The sequence below is a fragment of the Budorcas taxicolor genome, chromosome 16 (genome assembly GCF_023091745.1).
Source record: "Budorcas taxicolor isolate Tak-1 chromosome 16, Takin1.1, whole genome shotgun sequence".
NCBI classification, from domain to species: domain Eukaryota; kingdom Metazoa; phylum Chordata; class Mammalia; order Artiodactyla; family Bovidae; genus Budorcas; species Budorcas taxicolor.
In genome coordinates, this window is record NC_068925.1 from 62,314,779 (window position 1) to 62,338,452 (window position 23,674).

The following is a 23,674-nucleotide window of genomic DNA, read 5'->3' on the forward strand; positions in this document are numbered from 1 at the left end:
GATGACTTTCAGCTTAGTGGAGCCAGCCCTGGACCAAGCTTCTGGGAATAACTCCCAGTCCCCAGAATGTTGTTGCTTCTGCCATGATTGATTAGGACATTAAAACCAGAGAATCCTGTGGCCTCAGCCATGCTCCACACGAGCATAATGGGGTCCTGCCTCTTGGCTGTGCCTCCATTCTACTCAGTTATGAATTCAGGTCTCTCCTAAGTGCATCTGATTGGCAGACTCTAAATCACATTTGGAACCTGAGCTGCAAGGGAGTCTGGAAAAGCAGTGGCTAGTTTTCCTGTCTGCAGTACTACATGAAGTCATATTAGTTGGGGATATTAATTGATGGTATCTTTTGTAGTTCATTAAAATACTGAGATTCTTTCTCCTCTTGGACCTTTAGGCATGGACCTTGGTCACTACCCCTCTCCCCTATATATCATTTTCTTTTTAGGCCAGATGGCCTCTCAGTCCATGCCTAGGCAGGGCTGACTTTAGAGGCTTTTAGCACAGATTCTACCCAGTAGTGAAAGTGTCATGGGCTTCCCTGGTGGCTCAGATGGTAGAGAATCTGCCTGCAGTGCAGGAGACCTGGGTTCAATTCCTGGGTTGGGAAGATCCCCTGGAAGAGGGTATGCAACTCACTCCAATAGTCTTGCCTGGAGAATTCCATGGACAGAGGAACCTGGTGGGCTGCGGTCTATGGGGTCTCAAAGAGTCAGACATGACTGAGTGACTGAGCACAGCTCAGTGAAAATGTCACAGAAATAAAGGTGACTGCAATTGGGTCTTCCTGGCCACTGGCTGCTGAATTGCAGCTGGCATAAGTGGAGTTAGCTGATGCTGCTAGCCTTGTGGTACTCTCAGAAACAGGCCCTTTGGGCCAAAGCCACCCAAAGCCAGGCCAGCAAAACATGGATCGGATTTCAGTCCCAACCTACTCCTTTGACCAGGCACCTTTGTACAGTGTACAACCCGCACAACTGTATGTGGCAGCTCTGGGAGTTTGGCTTGTGTTCTTTCCCAGATCAGGCAGAATGAGAAGGCATCCACACAGCACCTGGTCCGGTTAGCAGTGCTCTGCAGAAGGCTCACACGGCTCTCTCATCTCTCTCCACAGAGATCCCCCAGTGTGCTGGCTGCAACCAGCATATCCTGGACAAGTTTATCCTCAAGGTCCTGGACAGACACTGGCACAGCTCCTGTCTCAAGTGTGCGGACTGCCAGATGCAGCTGGCTGACCGGTGCTTCTCCAGGGCTGGCAGCGTCTACTGCAAGGAAGACTTCTTCAAGTAAGTCAGAACTGGGTGGTGGGGTGCAACTCGCTCTCCCTGCCCTAATCTAACTGCCTCCCCCATGCAGTGAGGGGGAAGCTTGCGGTAAGACAGGGGGCAGGGGTCTATCCTGTGTGGGACGGGTGAACCCTGATGCTAAGAGGCTGTTCCTCCTTGAAGTCCCCCTTCTGATCACCGGCGCTATCATTCCTTGATGCCCGGAATCTCAGCCTCACATGAGCTCTGCAAGGGGAAGGGGTGAGGAGCTGGCAGGAGGCAGGAGCCAGACTTCTCCAGGGTGACTGACAAAGGATCCCTGCAAATGCTGAAAGGAGTTCCTCTTTCTATCTTTGTGAGCTGGTGCCTCAGGGCCCTTGTTAGTATGATTCCTGTAACTTTCAGAGTGGTCCTTTGAAATTTAGATCTAGAGTCATCTCCATGGCTGCTTCAAGGGTCTCAGAGAAGAGCTGCTCCTGGTAAGGGTTGAGCCAGGCTCATACCGTGTCATTGACTTCAGTGGAAATATGAGGAAGAGACAGTTTTGTGTGATGGTTTAGAGCTCAGACCCTGCCTGGGTTTGAACTTCCTTATTAGCTATGTGCTCTTGAGCAAGTTATTTAACTTCTCCATGCTCAGTTTGCTCATCTGTAAAATGGGGCTGATGATAATAGGGTTGTTGTTAGTTTTGAATGAGTCAACATGTGTAAGTTCCTTAGGACAGTGCCTGATACATGAGAACTAGCTCTTAAGACTGTCCTTGGTTTTTCATTTTGGGATTGGGTTCATCAGAAAGAAAAATCCTGTTGGAACTTTAGGTCAGAGTGAGGGGATCTCCTAAAATTTATTTTCCATGGCATTTGGTCTGGCACTTCTCTTCCAGAATTTATTACCTAGGCACTTAGGCTGGTGCCTCGAATGAAATGGACCAACTGGTAGGACAGGTGAGGGGTGTCTGTCAGTGACAGGTGGCCCTTGGGGTGTGTGGAGTGTGGTGGGGCTGCGAGGTGGCTCACCAACACCAGGAAACACTAGGCAAAAATGAGCAAGCCCGGGAGAGATGGTGCGCCTCCTTCAGGGGATGTGTATTCTGGAGACAGAAGAAATGGGGAGAAGCACCATTCCTGGATATGGAACTCGATTTCTCCCAAATCCTTCCCAAGGTTTAACTGCAGGGAGTAAGTGATTTTAATTTCTGAGGATTCTCCAATTTTGTCAGTCCAATAGGAGTTGAAAAGCACTTTAAAGATGATGTTGATAACCACGGGGGCTGCCTCCACGGCTTGTGCTCAGAAGGCAGGACTCGTCACTATCACACTTCGGTCAAATAAGCTCTGCTCTCTTCGTGTGTGTGTCTGTGTGTGTGTATCTGTGTGTGTGTGTGTGGCTGTGTGTGTGTCTGTCTGTGTGTGTGTGTCTGTGTATGTGTCTGTGTGTGTGTATCTGTGTGTGTCTGTGTGTGTGTCTGTGTGTGTGTCTGTGTCTGTGTGTGTTTGTGTGTGTCTGTGTCTGTGTCTGTGTGTGTATATGTCTGTGTGTCTGTGTCTGTGTGTGTGTGTATGTGTCTGTGTGTCTGTGTGTGTATCTGTGTGTGTGTCTGTGTGTATGTCTGTGTGTGTGTGTCTCTGTGTGTGTTTCTCTGTGTGTGTGTGTCTGTGTGTGTGTCTGTGTGTGTGTACACACATCTATGCTCAGGCTTCCTGAGGGTGGGGCAGTGGCTAGCACAGGCACACCCAGCAAGTCCTTATGGCTCCCAGTTGAGGGGTGGGGCTCTGATTCTTTTCTGTGGACTGCAACCCCACTTTCTCCCCATCTTCCTCTTACTTTGCCCACCCCTGATGCTCACCTTGTTGCCTGTATTCTGGCATGTAAGCAGTTCCATCCCCTCCACTCACATCCTTTCTCCACAACAAGAATTTGCCTCAACCCTCTTTGCTCACAGATGCCCTGGTCAAGTACCATGGCAGCTCTTTGGGCCCCGGATAGGGCAGTTGTCATCCTCTGTGTTGGGGGGTGGGGAAAAGGGCAGGAGGAAGTAGGTGGGCGGGCCTGGCCTTGGGGCTTTGGTGCACTCGCCATGCTTCCAGGGCCAGTGCCTCATCCTACCGTTTGTCCCTGGACCTTTGGAAATCCTCAGTGAACTCCAGGGTGAGCGAGAGGCCATGTTGCCTTCTTGCCCATCTGGGGACAGGGGAGGTGCTGAGGGGTCCCTTGGTCAGAACTCTGGCTGGGTGCAGGCCTGTCAGGACCAAAGACCTAGAGCTCTGTAATCAGAGAAGCCCTTTTGAGCCCTGGCACTGCCCTGGGGCCCTATCTGATGTTTGGACCTTGATTGGCCAGCTCCAGGTTTGGGAATGGGAGGTGGCAGCAGCTGGCATGTAGCTTTGGCTTTGGGAGAAGTAGTGATAAAGCAAGAGGATCGATTTAGAGCCAGGAGGGGCCAGGCAGCGGGGTACGGAGGGATTAGCACAAGCCTACGAGCCATAAGCCCGAGACCAGAAATGACAATGACAGTTACTCACCCAGGCTGTTGCCCCAGTCCCTGCCTGCATGACCTTGGAGACTGATAAGTAGGGTCTCTAGTCATCTCCCCCTGGCTGCTGCCCACAACACCTCCCTACCAGACCAGTGTCCTCCGTCATAGCTCAGGTCCTGACCCACCATCCCCAGCTCCTTTGGCAGGCCCCCCTCTGCCTACAGAATATTGCAGAAACACTGTGCCACCAGAGCCTTCTGCCCGGTGCCCAGCCTCCTGTCCAGTCCTAGCTCATGGCTTTCCTTGGGTACCTGATGCCCCCCAGCAGGATGCCTCCTTTCCCAGGCATGCTCAGCGTTTCCTCGTCTCCACACCCTGGTCCGGGGATGAGGTTCATCCTCTCAAGGTCTCCCCATCCTTCCATGGTGGTGAGTCCAGCTCCTCGGTGGAGGGAGCCTGGTGGAGGCCTGGCCATCTTACGCCTTTTCTCTGCCGATGACTCAGCACAGGCTGCCTTGCTTGGCTGGTTTCTCATGCACCTGTTGGCCTGAGGAAAGGCTTATTAGCCATTCGTTTTTCTGTCTCCCCGTACACATAGGCTGTTGCTGGGCTTGATGCAACAAAGAGTAGATTACACGGCAAATTTACAGTGTGCTGTGGGGACCAGTTTCTTCTGTACCTAGCTTTGGTATCCTGCAAGTCACAGAGGCCCAGGATGCCTCCCTTATTTAGCCGTAGTTACTCTCCTCTTCTGAGATCATTCTGCTTTGTAAGATAGCCCACTGTCAGGGCTGGAGCCCCTTGTTAAGGGGAGCTGGCCACACATTCAGTGCTGAATCCACAGGTCGTTAATTCTGTGCTGGGGATGCTGTGTGGAGAAAAATGGAGAGTGGAAGTGATTCCCCCCACTGCCCACAGAGGGACGATCAGACACAAAGCCCCAGGGAGGACCCTTGGATTTACAGGCAGTCAGGACTCACCCAACATTTGGGATCATGGCTGTTTGGTACAGGAAGGCCCAGGTGCAGCACAGTTTGGTCTAGCAAGACACAGTCCTTGGTGAGGACAGGGAGGGAGCATTGTCTACAGTCAGAGCGGCTACCTGCTGCCCACTTGGGGCTCAGACAGTGATCTGGCTGCAGAACTGGGGGTCTGCTCCTCATTGCAGCTCATTAAAGGTCACCAGGCACCTGCTTTCAGCTGACATACATGCAGAGGGACACTGGGAGCAGAGGGAACAGGAGATGGGGCAGGAGGGGAGGGCGGTCCTGGGCACCCCAGTTCCCTCCTCCCACGTCTCACACCAGGCTGCAGGAGTCACCTCTGACGGCCTCAAGAGAGCCCGGCAGGTGCCGTGCACTTGAATCTGCCCGGCAGACCTCAGAATGCTTGTGGCTGTGGCACTTGAAAGATGCCTGGTCAGAGGCATCTTCTTTATGCACCTTGAAGTAAAGGAGAAAAAGGAAAAATAAAAAGTACTACTCTCTTACGATATCTGCCCCAAAGCCTGACTCAGAGACAGAGGGCAGGATTCATTGACCTTACTGATCAGCACTGTGTTTCTACGTTCCGAGATCAATACTTTAAATCTCTTTGTTTTATAACAAGGGGCAGGGCCACTGCTTTGCACAACTCCAGGGGCATCTTTTATTGTGTGAAGTTTTGTGAATCAAGACAGTATTGTGAGGAGCTGGAGGGGTGATTACCCCAGAAGTGGGGGGAGGATGGAGGTGAAAGATGGAGAGTGGCTTCCCCTAACCTCGAGCCTGTGAAACAAGGCGGTACTGGTGCCTGGCAGCAGAGGGCGATGTTGGCGTGTGCACAGACAGAGAAAGAAGTACTGTTGGAAGGTTGTACTCTGTGGTTGTTGTGCTTTGGGAGGGGCGGGGGGCGGGCAGGCGCTGTTAAACACTGTCTTGCTCAGTAACATTGGCTGATTTTTGCTGCTGTTTTTTGTTTTGCCTCTTGAGTCCTTGGCTTCCCTTCTCCAAAGGAAATAAAATTCCAAGGCCAGAGAGGAGAGGCGGTGAGTCGACTAATGCAGTGTGCCTCTGAGACTATTACAAAATTGCAAGCTAGGAAGCCAACAACTCCTTGGGTTGTGTTTGCTGAGCAGGTCCTGTCTGGACTTTGCATCCAGGTGTGGAGGGTCCCTGGCTCCTTGCAAAAGGGCTGGAGCCTGGGGATAGCAGGGGTCTAGGACCTGGGCTTCTGGGGCCCCTGCTCTTCACTGTCTGGGTCCTGGCAGCTCCCTTACTTCGAAGCATGATGAAAACAGGTTTTCTGCTCCAGGAACCGGTTCAAGTGCTGGAGGTTCTTAAGCAAGTTCCTTAATGTCTCTCAGCTCCAGTGCCCCAAGATTGGGTACACAGGAGTGTTTCGCAAAAGGGAGTCATTTTATGAGCAGACTGGTTTGGTGAACCCAAGTGGAACTTGATTGAATTACTATTCTGTGTTTAACCAGCTGTTCATCAGCAAACAAGTGACCAGGCCTTCCTAGAAACCTCATCCCCTTATCTGTTAAGAGGTGATGTTCTAACCCACCAAGTTGCTGTGAAATAGGAAGAAGGTGGTGTGTAAACTGTGTCCAGCACTGCTGGGTTCTTCTTGCTAGGTGCTAGAATCTCTGGGTGTTGGGTTTCTGGCCCCGGAGGACTAGCTGTCAGAGTTCTCCCACAGGGCTGGGTTGTGCTGGCTTCTCCTGCCCCCCTGCTCCCACTGAGATGATTTTAAAAGCCTAGAACTCCTCACATGGAGGTCAGGGTAGTCTGGGTCGCGGCAGTGTGCTGGGCATAAACCATGGCATAGAGATGCTGATTTACACAAAAACTTGAGAAGCAAACCAGTGATTATTATAACATGAAAACAGAGAGCTAGAGAACTGAAGGGCAAGATCCACATACATTTTTAAGGTAAGCCACAGCCCTTGAGAACATTCCAGTCTTGTGGGGGAGCTTCAAGCTGTATCCTGGCTGCCAGGTCTCTGTGCTCACAACTGCCTACCAGAGGGGGCCGTGGGGAAGACTTGGAGACGTTTTGGGGTGACTGCCACCCCAGGGGGCTCCTGTCTAACACTTCATGCTACTTTGGGGGTATCTTCCTGTGCCTGAGGCCCTCCCCTGCCTGGCACTGCGGGGACCCAGCGAGATGGAGGGCTGCTGGACCGCTGTCACTGGGGCGCTGCGCCCCTCCCCCAGCCAGTCAATCTCTAGGCAGTAACGGGCTGTCAGCCAAGGGCAGGTAAGAGGCGTCCTTGGGAGCCCGGGAGCTGCTGATTTATTCCCGCCGTTCAGAACAGCCTGTCTCAGCTCCGGCAAGCTCTGCGTTTGGCCCGGCCGCAGGGTGGTTTCACTGGCTCCTGTGAGGTCTTCATTAGTGACCTTGGGCCAATCACTCTTGTAACCAGGGCCTCCATCCCTCAGCTGGGAAGATGCCCATGGGACATCGGGCAACCTGGGGGACATGGGGTAAGGCCCGCGCTCCGAGTTGGACATTTGGAGAGGGAGCAAGCATTGGGTTTGAATCCAGGCTCAGTGTGACTTTGGGGCATTAGACCTCTTGGAGCCTCACTCTCATCTTGAAAAAAGAGATGGAAATAAAAATATCTACTCTTCTAAGTTACTCTGGGGACGGAGTGAAATGAGGTACTTAGTATCCATCATTATTGGTAACTACCCTTTTATTTATTTTTATTTTTTGATGTGGGTCATTTTTAAAGTCTTTATTGGATTTATTACAATATTGACTCTGTGGTTTATGTTCTGGTATTTTGGCCATGAAGCATTTTGGATCTTAGCTCCCCGACCAGGGATTCAACCCATACCCTCTGCGTTGGAAGGCGGGGTCTTAGCCACTGGGTCAGCAGGGAAGTCCCTGGCTATTCTTATTAAGACGATGACAGCATATCTATGTAGGGAGGAGAGAAAAAGAGAAAAGGAGGGTCCTGGGGGCAGAGGCTACAAAAAGCCTTGAGCCAGACAGGGGTCCCAGGGAGGGAGGTGGGGCCTGTCCAGTGCAATGGTGGGTCAGATGGCTGGAACAGCTGTCCGCCTCTTGGCGTGGGGGTGGTGTGTGGAGACGCCATGGGTTTTCTCCACAGGATGCCATCCCTCCCTGTGTGATCCAGAGCTCTGTGGTGGTGACTGCAGCCCTCAGCCTTCACTTCCCAAAGTGGAGTTCCCAGCTCTGGCAGGAGGGGCCAGCCCATGCTTGCAGGAGTGCCTCTAGCTGGCGGGTACCTTGCTGCCACAGAAAGAGGACACTTCAGTTCTGCGGTTGGTTGTGGGTCCAGTCTGGGGCCAGGTTCTTGCCGAGCCACCTGTTATTTTTGATAACTATTACACCTACTATGACACACACACACACCATTCTCGAAAAATGTTCTTAAAGAACTCACAAGGGGAGGGTCTCTTTGACCTGTGACTTTCCATAATTTCTGAATAGTTTATAGTCTAATCCCCTCACTAAGCAAATTAAACCTTTTAAGGTAACGATCAGATGGTTCAGATAGTAGCTGTGCGTGTGGACATTTGTAAGATTCAAACACACTTGTGGGACCAGGCCCACTGTCATTTGCAAAGGCCTGTAATCAAGGCAGAAGCAATTACTTAGCCGAGCAGCTCCCCCTGGGACCTGAGGCCATATATCAGGCAGTGATGAGTCCACAGATTATCTGTCTGCCCGCCCTGGAGCCCTCCTGTTCGGCTGCGCCCGCCCACCCTCCAGAAGGCCAGGCTTGCCGCAGTGAAGGCCTCCTGATATCTGTGGTACCTGCATACCAGAGACGTTTGTGTCCTGGGGAATCTATTTGGAACCAAATAGTTGCAGATCAGCCTGAGAGTCAGACAGCATCTGGGCTATGGAAACATTGTCCCCAGACAAAGAGGGATTGGAGTGACATGGGAGTGGGAGATGGGGGCACCTTACCACACACCAGCCGGCATCAGCAAGCCCCATTCTCCTAATCACTGGGACTCCAGCCCTCCCTCCTTTACCTCTTGCCCCCCTTCATTCAGGTACCGAGACACAGGGTCCCACCTCCAAGAGGCCCTCTCTTTCCCTTCCCACTGCCTCTGTCTTCTCTCGGGCCCTGTCACATGCCTCTGTACCACTGGAAGCTTTCCAATCAGCTATCCTACTCATCTTGTTCCCCTCATGCCTTCCTGCTGCAGGCCCATCTTTGGTCACCTTACTACCCTGGCTCCTGAATCTCCTGAACCCAGCACTCAGGGGTTCATCGCCTGGCTCCATCACATTGCTTGCTGATTCTCTGGCCAAGATCACGTGAGCATCCAGTAAGAGCCAGTCTCTGGCTTGTGGCTGTGGCTCCTGGGGTCTGTCAGTGCCCCTGGAAGCCCCACCTGAGGAGGAGCCGCGGACCAGCCTTAGACCCTGTGACGGGCATCGTGGGTCCTTGCTGCTGGCTGCAAGATGGGGTGAGAGTGGCTTGGGAGGGGGCCCTATGCTTCTCCCATCCCAGTGCCTGCTGCACCTCCGTGAGAATGAGTTCTCATGCCTTGAAGGGCTCAAGAATCAACAGGCAGTCTGCGCCTGCTGCAAGAGGGCCTCGAGCACCCATTACATAGGGTTTCTCAAAGCACAGTCCATGCCACAGCTGCACCAGGGTCATTCATGAGGGGCTTATTAAAAGTGTGCAATCTGGGGCCAGAGTCAGGAATCAGGGATGGCTTTTCTGCTTTTAAGCAAACATCCCAGTTGGCACTTCTACACAGGGTAATTTGGTAACAGCTCAGCTAACACCTTGGCAGAGAAGAATTAGCCTGGGATCAGGAGGGCTGATTAAGTGCCTGGAGGAAGGGGGTGGAAAGGAGGGACAATGTTGTTGGGCTAGTTGGCAGCCTGTCCCACCTGTGGAAAGGGACTAATAATGCCTATGATAAGGGGTCTTGTGAGTTCAGGTGAAATAGCTCACTAGAAACTCCCCTGGTGAATACTAATGCTTCATGCATGTTCACAAAAATTTAAGCGAGATGGACTGGACTCTGGGAGAAGAGGGTCAGTTCCTACATGTCCCATTGCCTCTTGGGAAGCAAATCTCCCCCCAGCAGGGAAAGCAGGGACATGTGATTGGGGGAAGGGAGAGTTGGGCTGTAGATTTTTTTTCCTGCCACTCACTGGGCTATGTGATCTTGAGCAAATCTCTGACCCTCTCCGGGCCATTTTCTTCTGTGTTAAACGAGGAGGTTGGACTAGGTGACTGATTCTAAAGCTCTTCCAGTTGCATTCATCTCAAAGTAATATTGAATGCTCGTTGAAAAGAAAAATGTTATATTAGAAACTGCAAATAAAAAGTGGAGCCTGAGCGGAGTTCTGCTGGGCCTGGGAGGTTTATGTGTGAATATGCGTATGGCATAGCTGTGTCCCCATTCTCTAAGGCTCTAATGTCCTCTGGTGTCAGGCCTTCTCCAAATATGGCACCTTCTCCATCTGGAGAAGGCTGACTGTTCTAGGGCAGGACTCCGCGTGCCATGACATGGCTGTGGTGGTGATATATGTTGGAAATATTGGTACATACAGAAACAGTAAATATCAGCGACTTACCTGTCAAGCGTGGTGATAGATAAAAGAAATACATGGAGGAAAGTGTCAACTGGGGAAAAAATATACGGTCGGCAGTAAATCACCGCCACGCAATTAAAGCATAAAATTAAGTTGTGTGATATTTTGTTTTCTTGGGATGGTGCACTGCTCTGTGGCGGCTCCCACACATGGGGGCTGCTGTGGGCCTGGGTTGGACTGCTCCCAACTCTGCTTCCCAGAGAAAGGAAGAGGATTGGGTTCAAATTCCAGCTCCGCCATCTATTGCTGTGATGTCTCTGGCATGTTTCTTACCCTCCCTGAACTTATTTCTTCCCCTACAAATGGGGGAGTGGCGCCCGATGTAATTTGGGGTGGAGCCAATGAGATTTGCTGACAGATCACACGAGGATGTCCAAGGCTGTGGGCCTGAGCAACTGGAAGAGAGAAATCGCCCTTCTCTGAGATGGGGAAGGAGCAGATGCTGAGCAAAGATTAGGAATTGAGATGCTGAGGGGGCGGCCGTGGGATGTACCATCTGGAGTTGGGAGGAGGTCCCAGCTGGAGGTGAAGTTGAATCCCCAGAGGTGTGGGATAGATAAGAAGAGGTGGAGGGAGGTGGAACAGGGGCTGCCACAGAAAGGAGCAGAACCCGGAAAGCCAGGTCCCGAGGCCCAGTGAGTGACGTGTTCTAAGGAGGAGGGAGAGCCGATGTGGTGCAAGGTGAGGGACAATGAGGCCTGACCAACGGATTCAGCAGTGTGGGGCCCCCCGGTTAAGTGAAGTTGGGGTTGTTTCATCAGCGACCGCCTGACTGGAGCACGGTATTAGTCAGGGTTTTCCACAGAAATGCAACCAACAGGCTGTGTGTGTGTGTGTGTGTGTGTGTGTGTGTGTGTGTGTGAGTGAGAGAGAGTATAAAGGGATTTAATTTAAGGATGGGCTCACAGGATTTCAGAGTTTAAGAAGCCCCAAGACCTGCAGTCAGTGGGCTGGAGGACCCAGGAGAGCTGATGGTATATACAGGTCGGTAGGCTTGAGACCCAGGAAGAGCCAGCACTTCAGTTCAAGTCTAAAGGCAGGAAAAGACCGACGTCCCAGCTCCCGCAGTCAAGCGGGGGGAGCTCACTCCTGGGAGGACAGGCCTTTGTGGTCCCTTGGGCCTTCACCTGACGGGAAGAGGCCCATCACAGCGAGGAAGGCAATCTGCTTTACTCGGTCGACTGTTTGAAATGTTAATCTGTCCAAAACGACTTCCAGACACACACAGGAAGACGTCTGACCAAATATCTGGGAGCTTTGTGGCCCAGTCGAGTCAGCACATGGCAGCCGGAGTGGACTCAAGGCAGAATGAGAACAGGGGCATTAGAGCCTGTGCATAAACCCCTTTTCTGAGGGATTTTGCTCCGAGGGGAGTAGAGATGCAGGGAGGCGTAGGGTCGAGAGGTTTTTGTCTTGAAGTAGCAGAAGTAACAGCGTGCTGTATGCTGCTGGGTACCTGTGATAGAGAGGGGACATTGATGATGTGGGTGGCAAGGGGCCTAGTTGCTTGCTGAATGATCTTCCTAGGAAGGGGTGGACTCTGTGCCCAGATGGGCCGACAGCCTTGACCGGGAGCACAGATGGGTCAGCTGTAGGGAGCGAGAGCCTGGGCGTGCCGGGGGTGGACAGAAGAGGGGGAGTGCCTCGCAGGCCTTTGCTGAGAGCTCCTCTTTTGTCCCGGAAACAGGGAGCTGGGCCACCAGCTAAGACCAAGGATGAGGGGATTGGGAGAGAGAAGGGATGGGAGGGTGGGAAGGTTAACAGACCAGAGGGGACACTGTGCTTTCCCAGGTCCTCCTGAGGTCTGGACCCTGAATTTAAAGGTCGTCCAGTCAGTGAGGAGGTATGTTTCCCTCAGCCCTGTTCTGACATCTGTGCTGCGTGGCGGAGGTCGGGGGTTGAGAGCAGAGTGGGGAGTGAGGGTATGGGCAGGAGAGGGGTTCCTAGGATGGACCACGGAGTCCTTGCTGGGTTGGGGGGAAGTGAGGCCATGAGGAGGGTGAGGGGCAGTGAGAATGGGCCAGGTGGCAGGGTTGTGGGAGTCAGGCTGCTGTGGGCACCGAGTGGAAGGGCAAGACACTGTGACGCTTGGAAGTCATTCCTGGAAGTGCTCTAGCTCCTGATGGCATTGTCTGGGGTGCACCATGAGAGGGAGTGTCTGAGGATGTGACCTTCAGGGGTGCCTGCTCTGTCATTCAGCCATGTCTGACTCTTTGCAGCCCCGTGGACTGCAGCCCTCCAGGCTCCTCTGTCCATGGGATTTCCCAGGCAAGAATACTGGAGTGAGTTGCCATTTCCTCCTCCAGGGGATCTTCCTGACCTGGGTATATAACCCGAATCTTCTGGGTCTCCTGCATTGGCAGGTGGATTCTTTACCACTGAGCCACCTGGGAAGCCCATGACCTTCAGGAGAAGAGGTCAAAGAATTCAGTGGACTGGGTCACGAGGGACTTGCTGTGGGGACATCGATGTCACTGAGAATTCTGGCAACAGGAATGGTGAGCGTGAGGGTGAGCCAGGAGCAGAATCCACCCAGGAGGGAAGGGGTGGGCTGAGGGTGGCGATGACACCCCAGGGAGGTAGTGGGGTCCCCTGAGAGCGGTGGTGGGTTTAAGTGAGGTTTTGGACACAGGGGCACACAGCAGGTGCTTGGTAACTGGGAGCTGCTTTTTAATCGTATTGGTGACCTGAATATGGTACCTGGTCTGATCGTAGGTGAGAACATAAAATGAGGAATGTGCTGGAACACCTGTGGTATAGGGTTTACATGTATCTGTTTCTAGAAGATGTGGTGCCTGCCAGGTCTGCCTGTCATCCCTTTTGCAGTATCTGGAGACCCTGTGCTGGAGAGTGGGCCAGCAAGGCCTGTTGAGAAGGGTGGGAGTGGACAGATAAATGGGCCGAGGGAACTCGGGCTTGAGCATGGAGGGAAGGGTGAGACCAAGGACACAGGTTTCGTCCCCTCGCTGGGGTCAGGGGCAGCCCTTGAATGTCAGCTGTAACACCTAGTACATTTCCACAGACAGCAACCCAGGCCCTTCACGCCTGAGCTGTAGGGGCAGGGGAGTGTCGACAGGATCAGTCGGTGTGTTGGGGTGACACTGACTGTTGGGGGAGGGCTCCTGGGGTGGTCCCCACATTGCAGGTTCGGGGACCCCAGTGGCTCAGAGGGGACAGGGCCCTGAGCCCCAGTTCCAGTTCAGAGTGGGTGCACCACGACTGGCTTCTCTGTGGCATTTGTGTCTCTGATGCCCACTGTGTGCCAGCTGTGCCATCAGAAACACCAAGTTCAAATCCTGGTCTTTCTACTCTGTGCCTGTGTGAGCTGGGGCCAGCACCTCACCAATCTGAGCCGCAGTTTCTCATTTGTCAGAAGGTATCAGAGTCCCTACCTTTCGGGCTGGGAGACATTTGTGGACTGAGTGTGATGATGAGAGCAACGTGGGGTGGAAAGTTGATGTTTTAATAAACTTTAGGCCTCATTTTACAGGGGGTTCAAGTCCCTTCTTTGAAAAGCTTTTGCCAGGAGCTGCAGCTATTATGGGCTTCCTTGGTAGCTCAGACGATGAAGAATCTTCCTGCAATGCAAGAGACCCAGGTTTGATTCCTGAGTCAGGAAGATCCCCTGGAGAAGGGAATGGGCACCCACTCTAGTATTCTTGCCTGGAGAATTCCATGGGCAGAGGAGCCTGTGGACTACAGTCCATGGGGTCACAAAGAGTCGGTTATGTCACGTGCTAATTCTCCCCTGCTTGCACCGACCCGCGCTTGAAGACGCAGTTGGCACACTCATTCCTCCCAGCATGCGTTCGTCCACTCCTTCAGAGGTTCTCTCTGGGCAGGGATGTGAGAATCGCCGGTGATATTGCTCTGTGGAGGAAAAGCCATGTGAGCTGTTAGAATTCTTCCTTGCATTTTCTTTGTCATTTGGATCAGCTCCAACTGCTTTCCCTGGGGAGACCGGCTGTCCACGGAGGTCTGGCAGGGCAGCACTCACCAGAGGGGTTGTCCTTCTGATGAGCGAGGCCAGTGCCGTCTGCACACAGTAGGGGCTCAGTGATAGGATGAGGCGGGTGCTGACTGGCAAGTTCCTCGGAGGCCTCTTCCTCGGCCAGTGTGCTGCTCTGCCCCCATCGCTGTCATCCTTCAGGGCAAATTCACACTTGTGCCTTACTTCCATCCAGGGAGTTTTAGCCACGGCCCTCTCATTACTGCCTGCCGCAGAACAAGCCGCACAGCCTTTCAAGGCCGTGGCTGTTGCACCTGCAGCCCTGGCTAGCCTAAGATCTGGAAACTCACGACAGTGTCGTCATCGCATCCGCAACCCACAGGATGACGGCACCGTGTTCTGGGCTCGCTGGCTCTGATCAGGAGTGGGGGTTGGGCGCCCCTCGGGCCTCAGCCACACTGGAGGAACCCTGTGGGCCCCGGGGGTGCACACAGTCCCCTCAACAAAGGGTCCCATTGGCTGTGCTCCAGGGGAGAAAGGTAACGAGAAGCAACTTCCACTTACCATCGGTATAAATCCCACAATCAGGAAAATTGCTTCAATTGCTAAAAAACGCTGGTGGGAAAGTCCATTTATTTTTCATTTTTCTTGTGCACTTGCCACCCTCATGCATGAATCACTGTCGGTATGTAGATTAAATTTATACCCCTGTTATCTTTCATGTCTCTGGGGCTCTGGTGTCAATTGGGCTTCTGGTTACAGAAAGCCACTGCCTGCTTTTTAGTGGGGAGAGGATATGGCCCTCCCTGTGGGCAGGGGCGTGGCAGGGTCTCCACTGTGTTTTGGAGTCTCTGCTTTGTTTTGAGGTCTCTGCTCTGCCTTCCTACTCCTCGGGTCTCTCCGCCCTCGATTCGGCCACAAGACTTGCTTTTTGGAAAACTCTAGTTCTTCTCTGGAGCTGCTTCTGCTCCATCCTTTGCAGCAAAGGATTTGAACACTCGGGTTTTGGTGGTTTATTTGAGACGGTTTGCAGTGAGCAGGATGAAGGCATTGTTTCATTTCAAACACCTGCTTTGTGCATTGCCTTGGACTGGATAGAAAAACTATAGGCAATTTGAGAACACACTCTAGTAACATATATGCAGACTTTTCTTTCCTTTGTCCCTGAAACACACACATACACCCACACACACGAGCTGGGTGCCTGCCTGCCTTCCTCTCTAATACAATGACGTGATTAAACAGCAGTTGCAGAAGAAGCCTGTTCTCACCTGTGCTCTGGTAGGTACTGAGCCACAGAACCACCTAGAACTGACAGTAGACATTGTTCTCCATTCTCAGATTTAGCCATCTCCATGTACAACCTCTGAAAGCATGGTTCTTTATTCACTGACTTATTCAACAAATGTGATCTCTACTTTTTTGGGTCCTGGACTTGAAATCTGATGAAAGCTTTGAAATCTTTTGAAAAATCGGATGGAAGTCCAGACCCTAACTTCTGACGCACAATTTTGAACAACTCAGAGGTGGCTGACGGAGCCTGTCCTGAGCTCCAGTCTGAGAACCTCTGCTCGCAAGAGGCCTGCTCCCTGCACACCACCCTCCTCACAAAACCCAGAGGCATTCCAGGAGTTCTGAAGTCTGGGGTTCTTTCAACCCAAATGCCTCAGCCCCTCACACCCTGCCGCCCTCCTTATATCTTGCCTCAGTGGAGCAGTCTTTGGGGCCACACTCTTTGGAGGAGTGCTGGCTCTTTGGAGGTTATCCATTTAGACCCCCACTTCTCTGTGACCGTGTCCCTGGGAGGGGGCTGAAGCCGCAGCTGGCCATGCCTGCTCTGGGCTCCTGCAGCCCCCCAGCAGGTATCATTACTGCACAAGAGACCCATCATTCTGCATTAATCTGGGATTCATCATGATAGCCATGACCATAATTAATTTATTTGGTATTAATGTGGATGAAATATGTACTGTCCTTTCAGGGGAAATCAGGCTGCCTATAAGCATTAGTTAAAAGGACCATTAAAATCAAACCTTCCCCAGATCCATTAGGCGAAGTCTTTCATCCTGAAGAAGATAAAGTTCTGCTGTGTGAAATGTCATGAATAATTAGGTTGATTGCTGTTTTAAACTCTGCCCCTTCCTCCCCAGCCCCTCCTGCTTCCCTCCTGAAGCAGGGAAGGCTCACCTGCAGTGGCTCACCACCGCCCCCGCCCCTTCATCGCCACCTCTACACTGGCCCCAAATTTCCCTCTGACCTCTGGGACCACTGATATGGCTCTATGTGTGTGGCCAGAATGGGGAACGGGGCTTAAATGACCCAACTGGACTATATTTTCAATGGGTCTACTTCTTTTTCCTTCCCAGCCTTGGACCAGGCTGGTGGTGGGTACCTTCCTCTTATCTCAGTGCTACTCCAGAAAGGTGCAGATGGAGAGAGGTCTGAGGCAGCATCCTTTAAACTCGGGTCTGCAGACTCCCTGCCCGGAATGGTGTCAGGGGTAGAAATGCAGATTCCTGGGCTCACATCTCTGGAGCTGTGCGTGGGAAGGGGGAGGAGGCTGGTAAGGATGGTTTAACGTGTGCAGGGTGGAGGGGAGAGGAAGAAGAGAGGAACCATCTCAAGAGCTCTGCTCTGCTGCTCAAGTGCAGTTTCTCTGGAGCCCCTGTGTGGATCCTGACATGTGGGGTGTCCTGGCCATGCGGCTCCACCTGTGGGAAGCACGTGAAGAGGTGTTCTGCCTGATGCTTTATGCACATGGGCACTTGCAATTGCCTTGTGGGACTGGTCCTCTAGGCTTCACCATAAGGCTGAAGAGACCAGGAAACAGAGGGTGAAAGTGTCTGCTCAGTGGGACTTGGAAGATCCTATGGCTCTGCGTGAATTGACGACCTGTTACCTGGACAACTGGATGGCCCAGAGGTGGAGGCCCATGGACACCCCAGAACAGTGGGGTGGGCGAGGGGCTGATGAAAAGTGGGGGGAAGCCAGACCCCTCTCCCCACCCCTGTGCTCTAATCCACTCTCGTTCCCTGACAGGCGCTTCGGCACAAAATGCACAGCCTGCCAGCAGGGCATCCCCCCGACCCAGGTGGTCCGCAAGGCACAGGACTTCGTCTACCACCTGCACTGCTTCGCATGCATCATCTGTAACCGGCAGCTGGCCACGGGGGACGAGTTCTACCTCATGGAGGACGGGCGGCTGGTGTGCAAGGAGGACTATGAGACAGCCAAGCAGAACGGTAATTAGCTGGGCCCTGCATGGCCAACCTCTGTCCTGCGAGTCCAGGCTGCCCACCCCTCGGAGCCCTGCAGGCATCCTGCCTCTTCTAGAACCTTCCCAGATGCCTGAAGGGAGAGAGATCTCTCAACCCGCCCCCCCCCCCCCCCCCCCCCCCCCCGCCCAGTCCTTGCCTTTGGCTTCCCCACTGAAGCATCAGTCAGGTTATGGTCGCTGAGCAGCTGCTTGTCTTGGGACAAGGCAGTACTTTGGCTCAGGCATAGCTGGGACCTTGTGCTCATCATCACTCAGACTCCCTGTATTGGGACTTAGCCACTGGACCCCCAGGAAAGTTCCATGCTCCTTAGTTTTTGTTTGTTTGTTTTTTGCTGTAAAAAACTTTATTGTTTCCATTTGGTCCAAGGCTTGAGAGAGGGCTCCAAGGTGTTAACAAGCTGCCCCGTGGTTGCAGAGAGGGACTTTAGGCAGAAACCCTGGCATTAGAGGGGCTCCAGAGACTCCTAGCTGTGCTTGAGGGTGAGCCTTTTGAAGAGATATTCTCCCACCCCCACCCAGGGACCAGCCAGCCTGCAGAGGTGGGTCAGGTGGCCATCCATCTTCTAGATGAGTTTCACCTTCTCCCCTAGGAAGTGGTTCTCCAATAAGTCACAGATGCAGGGGTCTGCAAGGGGAGAACCCAGGCCATGCAGATCTGAAAGGGTCTGGTTTGGGTTCTTCTCCATGAGAAGAGCGGCTTCCACAGCATCCTGGGTCTTACCCCACTCATCTCGAGGTGGCTCCTGCATGTCCAGGAAGAGGGCGTGGCTGTTGCGCTGGTTTTGCATGTTCAAGACTCACTCCACACCCTTGCACTCCTCCTCCTCCAACTTGCAAGAAAAGTGGCCCACAGCCTCCCGAGCCATATTGTTGTGGTTGAGATAGAAGCCCAGAGAGAGGTAGGTCTAGGAGGCCTGCAGATGCTTGTTGACCAGCCGGTTGGTGGCGGCCTCCCCTTGATGGAGTAATTCTGATGCATCTGGGAGCTCATGGTTGATGGGTAATAGAGCTAAGCTCAAAAAACGGTGTTGGCTGGTCCTGGTGATAGCGGACAGTTGAGCGGAGGATTCCAAAGGTCGCGACTGGTAAAAAGGTTGGAGGGTGGTCGGAGGCTGGAGCGAGGGGCGTCCCTGGGTCTGTTCCTTCCAAGCACTGTTGAAGCAAGAGACAGATCCCTGGACTGCCCTGTCCTTAGCTTTGTATATCGGGGTGCACGTTTACCTCAGCACCTCCACACCTCAAAGGCTTCGGTCAGCAAGAGCCCTCGCATTGGCCTAAATCCCTCTTGGAACAGGTCAGCTTGTGTTTCCGTTAAACTTGCTGTCTCTCCTCTCAGACTGCAGGCTCCTTGAGGGCAGGGACTTGGTGATGAGTCTTGTGTCTCCCAAAGGCCCTCATGTGGGAGCAGATGCTCAGCAGATGCTCTCCTCACTCATGGAGACTCATCCATCTCGACCATCTGCTCCCGCGCACCCAGCCACCCTCCCCGGCCGCCTCCGGGCCATGTCTGTGGTCTGCACAGAAGCTGACGGCATGGACTGCGACTGATGTCGGACCCCAGCATTGAGCAGCCACCCGAGAAAACCTGCTTTCACAGGGGCGGCCTGGGCAGCAGCTGCTCCTGCCGCCTGAGGTCGTGTTCTTGGGCAGCCCTGGGACTTTTCAGGGCTTGGGGAGCTCTTGAACCCCCATTCCCTGGCTCCCCTCCGAAAGACCATGTCTGATTTCCCACCTCCTACCACCTCACCTCAGGCTCCTCACTCACAGCTGTACCCTCCAGCTGGGCTCAGATTTTGGCATTTGGCCAAACTCACCTTGGGCATTTCAGATGCATGAACTCATGAAACATCAAGGTCATTTGCCCTTGACTAGAATTTTTATGAACTCAGGGTGTTCTGCAGAATGCTCTTGTTGACAGCTCTGGGCTTGGGGAAAAAAAAGAAAAAAAGCAACAACAATTTCGTGTATATCTTTCCAGGTCTTTCCTGAGTTCCCACCTATATATTATATAGTTATGATCAAAACATGGAGAAATTAGTTTTTTGCTTAATAAATACAGTTCAAGGGTGGTGATGGGGAGGCCCTTTCGGTGAGGCCGCTGGAGCTCAGCTTGGCTCTGGCAGAGGTGGGAGGGACGGCACCTCTCTCTTCCATCACCCGCCCCCGACTCTGCCCGCCTCCCCCAGCTCTGCCCTTCTGCATGGACAGCCCTTCCATCTCTTCTCCTCTTTCCCGGGCCTCTGCAAGCCTGCTCCCAGACTCCTTGCTTTAATGTATTAATCTGCTCTGGCTCCTTTAAACTCACTTGGTGCTGTTGCTTTGGAGTCAATTACGGTGTCACAGAAGATTAGGGCATCTTGTCAGGGATAAACCATCAACGCAGAGGGACTCAGAGAGCCCAAGCTGTCTTCGGAACTCTGATGCCCTTCACCAGAGACATTAAGGGTGCAGGCCTCCCCCCAGGCCCGGTAGCTGCTTCTCGCCATCAGAGGCCTCATTTAGACCCTGAGAAGTCGCAGCCTGGCCTCCGCTGCTGCTGCGGATGGGTCAAGAGAAAGGAGAGACCAGCTGGGGAGGCAAGAATGACCCAGTGGAGCTCACACTTCTATCCAGGATTGTTTGCGCCACGCAGAATCTCTGAAGGACAGTGGAAAGACACTGGACCTGGCCTCAGAGGCCGGGGGGCATCTCTGCTGGGTCACCTACTAACTTGGGGGTCCCCTGGCGATTGTGTACCTGGTTGAGCCTTGGCATCTCAGCACCGCAAGGGGAGTCAGAGCATCTGCCACATAGGGCTGTGTCCTGGGGTTCAAAGAGGCTGCAGCTTGTGGAATGGGATGTTACATGAGGGAGAGACCAGTGTGGAAGAGAAATACAAATGTGCTGTAGGTTTGCCAGCAACCGGGCGTTATACAGTGTTTCTGGTGTGTTATTCTGGCCTCTGGCTGTCTGCGAGGCTGATAACACTCCATCCCACGGAATCTGGGTGATTCTGAGTGCAGCAGGGGCCTTGGTCTGCTGTGGGACATTGGGCTTTCTCTTTTTATGTTTTGATCCCTTCTTGCTAATCTAAACCTTCTTTCCGACTTAGGTACCCTCCATTGTGCTACACGAAGGACTGAGTATCAGCTATTTGTACCTTGGTGTGAATAATTTTGTTCATTTGTTACATTTCCTTGAATATTTGCATTTTCAATATAATGAGGTTGCCTTTTATGCCAAGGACAAGTGCTAGGAGACCCTGCATAACTCAAAACTAACATATTTTAAGGCTAATTTTCCCATAGGAGTTAATGTGAAAAATTGGGGTGGGATGTATTCTGGGAGCACATAAATCCATAATCAGTGAAATGTATCTTTGCCTTAATGCTACTTTTTATTTTCTCAGCACTATCTCAGTCCCTCCCAGATGCTCTCTCCTAAATTAACAGCCTAGGGTATCATGGTCTTGCTTGGCCTTCCTCATAGCGTTTTATCACATTTAACTTCCACACCAAAGTTATTGATTTTTGGGTACATTTTTCAGCATGAGCACTGCCACTGCTACTTAATGAATACTTGGATGACATTGTTATAGGATATAAAAAAGATTTTAAATTATAATAACAGTGAATGTTAAAATAACAGCATAATAGTCCCTGTAATCGCAAGAAGAAAGTTCTGTGCATGCGGCCAGCAGTACAGAACCAAGGAGCCACCAACCCAGGACAACGGGGGTTTGTCCCAATGGCACTGCCCAGTGGCCATGCTAAGAACAATTTCTAATTCACTAAGGCAACCTATTTTGAAATTAAGTGATTCTTGATGAATTAAAAATTTGGAGTGTTTCCATTATTTCAAATTTTGTGTGTAAAGAGTACATGGATTTTTTTTTTTTAAGGCTAAAAAAAATATTTTTGGCTGCACTGGGTCTTTGTTGCTTTACACGGGCTTTCTCTAGCTGCGTTGTGCAGAGGCTGCTCTTCATTGCAGTGCACGGGTTTCTCACTGTGGTGACTTCTCTTGCTATGGGGCGTGGGCTCTTGGCACACGGGCTTCAGGAGTTTCGGCCTGCGGGCTCTAGAGTGCAGGCTCAGTAGTTGTGGCCCATGGGCTTAGTAACTCCTCGTCACGCAGAGTCTTCCCGGGCCCGGGCTTGAACCCGTGTCCCCTGCATTGGCGGGCAGATTCGTATCCACTGCACCACTTCCTCTCCATTGGCAGAAACTCTGAAGAGTATATGAGTATTTTTGAAAGGCACTATTTTGTATTTACATCGTGCTGTCATGTTATTATCTCTATAAATATGGGAAGAAGGAAGTGATTCCTAACAACGAGTTTTGAAGGTTTTCTCAGTGTCTGCCTTGGTGGCTCTGGAATCCTTCCTCATTGGGTTCAGGACCCCAGGGAGGGACTTGGGTGGCGGGGCTCTGAGGATGATGGTGGCTCTGCTGGGGAAGAAAACAGCCCGAGGAGAAGGGAGGACTGGGGGCCTGTCCCCCATCCACTGTGTGCACCATGGCTTGTCGTGTGAGCCGGGCTGCCCACACCCAGGCTTCTGAAGGTGAGAGGACTTGCCCACATCACTGACTCAGTGAGAATGGAGAACCCAGGTCTTCTGACCCCGAGAAAAGCCATTTAGAATGGTCATGAGGATCATAGGCACATCAAGCTCTTGATAAACATCAGCGATTATTGTTGTTTTAAGAGAGGACTTCCCTGGATGGAAGGGAAGAAAGGGAAGAAGATAGACATGGGGCAGACCCTCTTCAAAGGACACCAGTGTGAAGGGGCACAGAGGACTCAGGGGGCTGGAGGCAGCTGCCATTCCGCTTCCTGACTCTGGGCAGGCGTGCTGGGCAGAGGATGGATGAGCCTGAGTGCTGGGCGAGGAGCAAACCATTTACACTCAGTGCTGCTTCTGTGCTGGACTCTGGCTGAGAAGAGCCTTTGACTTACAGGCACCTGAGGCTCAAAATCCGTTGAAGACAGTTGATTAGTCAGCTTGTTGTCCTGAACACTCTTTATACAAGTGTTTTTCAAAAAAATGTGTTTGAATATAAGCCACAGTAAGAAACTTGTTTTAACTCAGCACACACATTCATACACCTGACACTGATCAAGTTTCATGAAGCAACACTTGCCCTCATCTGCCTCATCCATCCCACCCCATCCACCCCACCCGACCCCACCCCACCCCATCCCATCCCATCCACCCCACCCCACCCCATCCCATCAACCCCACCCCACCCCACGCCATCCACCCCACCCCACCCCACCCCATCCACCCCACCCCACCCCATCCCATCCACCCCACCCCACCCCACCCCACCCCATCCACCCCACCCCACCCCACCCCATCCCATCCATCCCACCCCATCCCATCCACCCCACCCCACCCCATCCACCCCACCCCATCCCATCCATCCCACCCCAGCCCTCCCCATCCCATCCACCCCACCTCACCCCATCCCATCCACCCCACCCCACCCCACCCCACCCCATCCACCCCACCCCACCCCACCCCATCCCATCCATCCCACCCCATCCCATCCACCCCACCCCACCCCATCCACCCCACCCCATCCCATCCATCCCACCCCAGCCCTCCCCATCCCATCCACCCCACCCCACCCCACCCCATCCCATCCACCCCACCCCACCCCACCCCATCCACCCCACCCCACCCCATCCACCCAGCCCACCCCATCCACCCCACCCCATCCCATCCATCCCACCCCAGCCCTCCCCATCCCATCCACCCCACCTCACCCCATCCCATCCACCCCACCCCACCCCACCCCACCCCATCCCATCCACCCCACCCCACCCCACCCCATCCCATCCACCCCACCCCACCCCACCCCATCCATCCCACCCCAGCCCTCCCCATCCCATCCACCCCACCTCACCCCATCCCATCCACCCCACCCCACCCCACCCCATCCACCCCACCCCACCCCACCCCACCCCATCCACCCCACCCCATCCCATCCATCCCACCCCAGCCCTCCCCATCCCATCCACCCCACCTCACGCCATCCCATCCACCCCACCCCACCCCATCCCATCCACCCCACCCCACCCCACCCCATCCCCCCCACCCCACCCCACCCCATCCATCCCACCCCAGCCCTCCCCATCCCATCCAC

The 23,674-nt window shown here is 53.1% G+C and overlaps 1 protein-coding gene across 1 annotated transcript in view; it reads left to right on the forward strand.

The window, feature by feature from the left end:
- Nucleotides 1–23,674, forward strand: part of LHX4 (LIM homeobox 4) — a 45,338-nt gene that overhangs the window by 16,903 nt on the left and 4,761 nt on the right. Inside the window, exons 2-3 of the mRNA XM_052654018.1 lie at nt 1,112–1,283; nt 17,306–17,508. Of these exons, the coding sequence (XP_052509978.1) occupies nt 1,112–1,283; nt 17,306–17,508 (375 nt within the window). The remainder of the gene's footprint in view (nt 1–1,111; nt 1,284–17,305; nt 17,509–23,674) is intronic.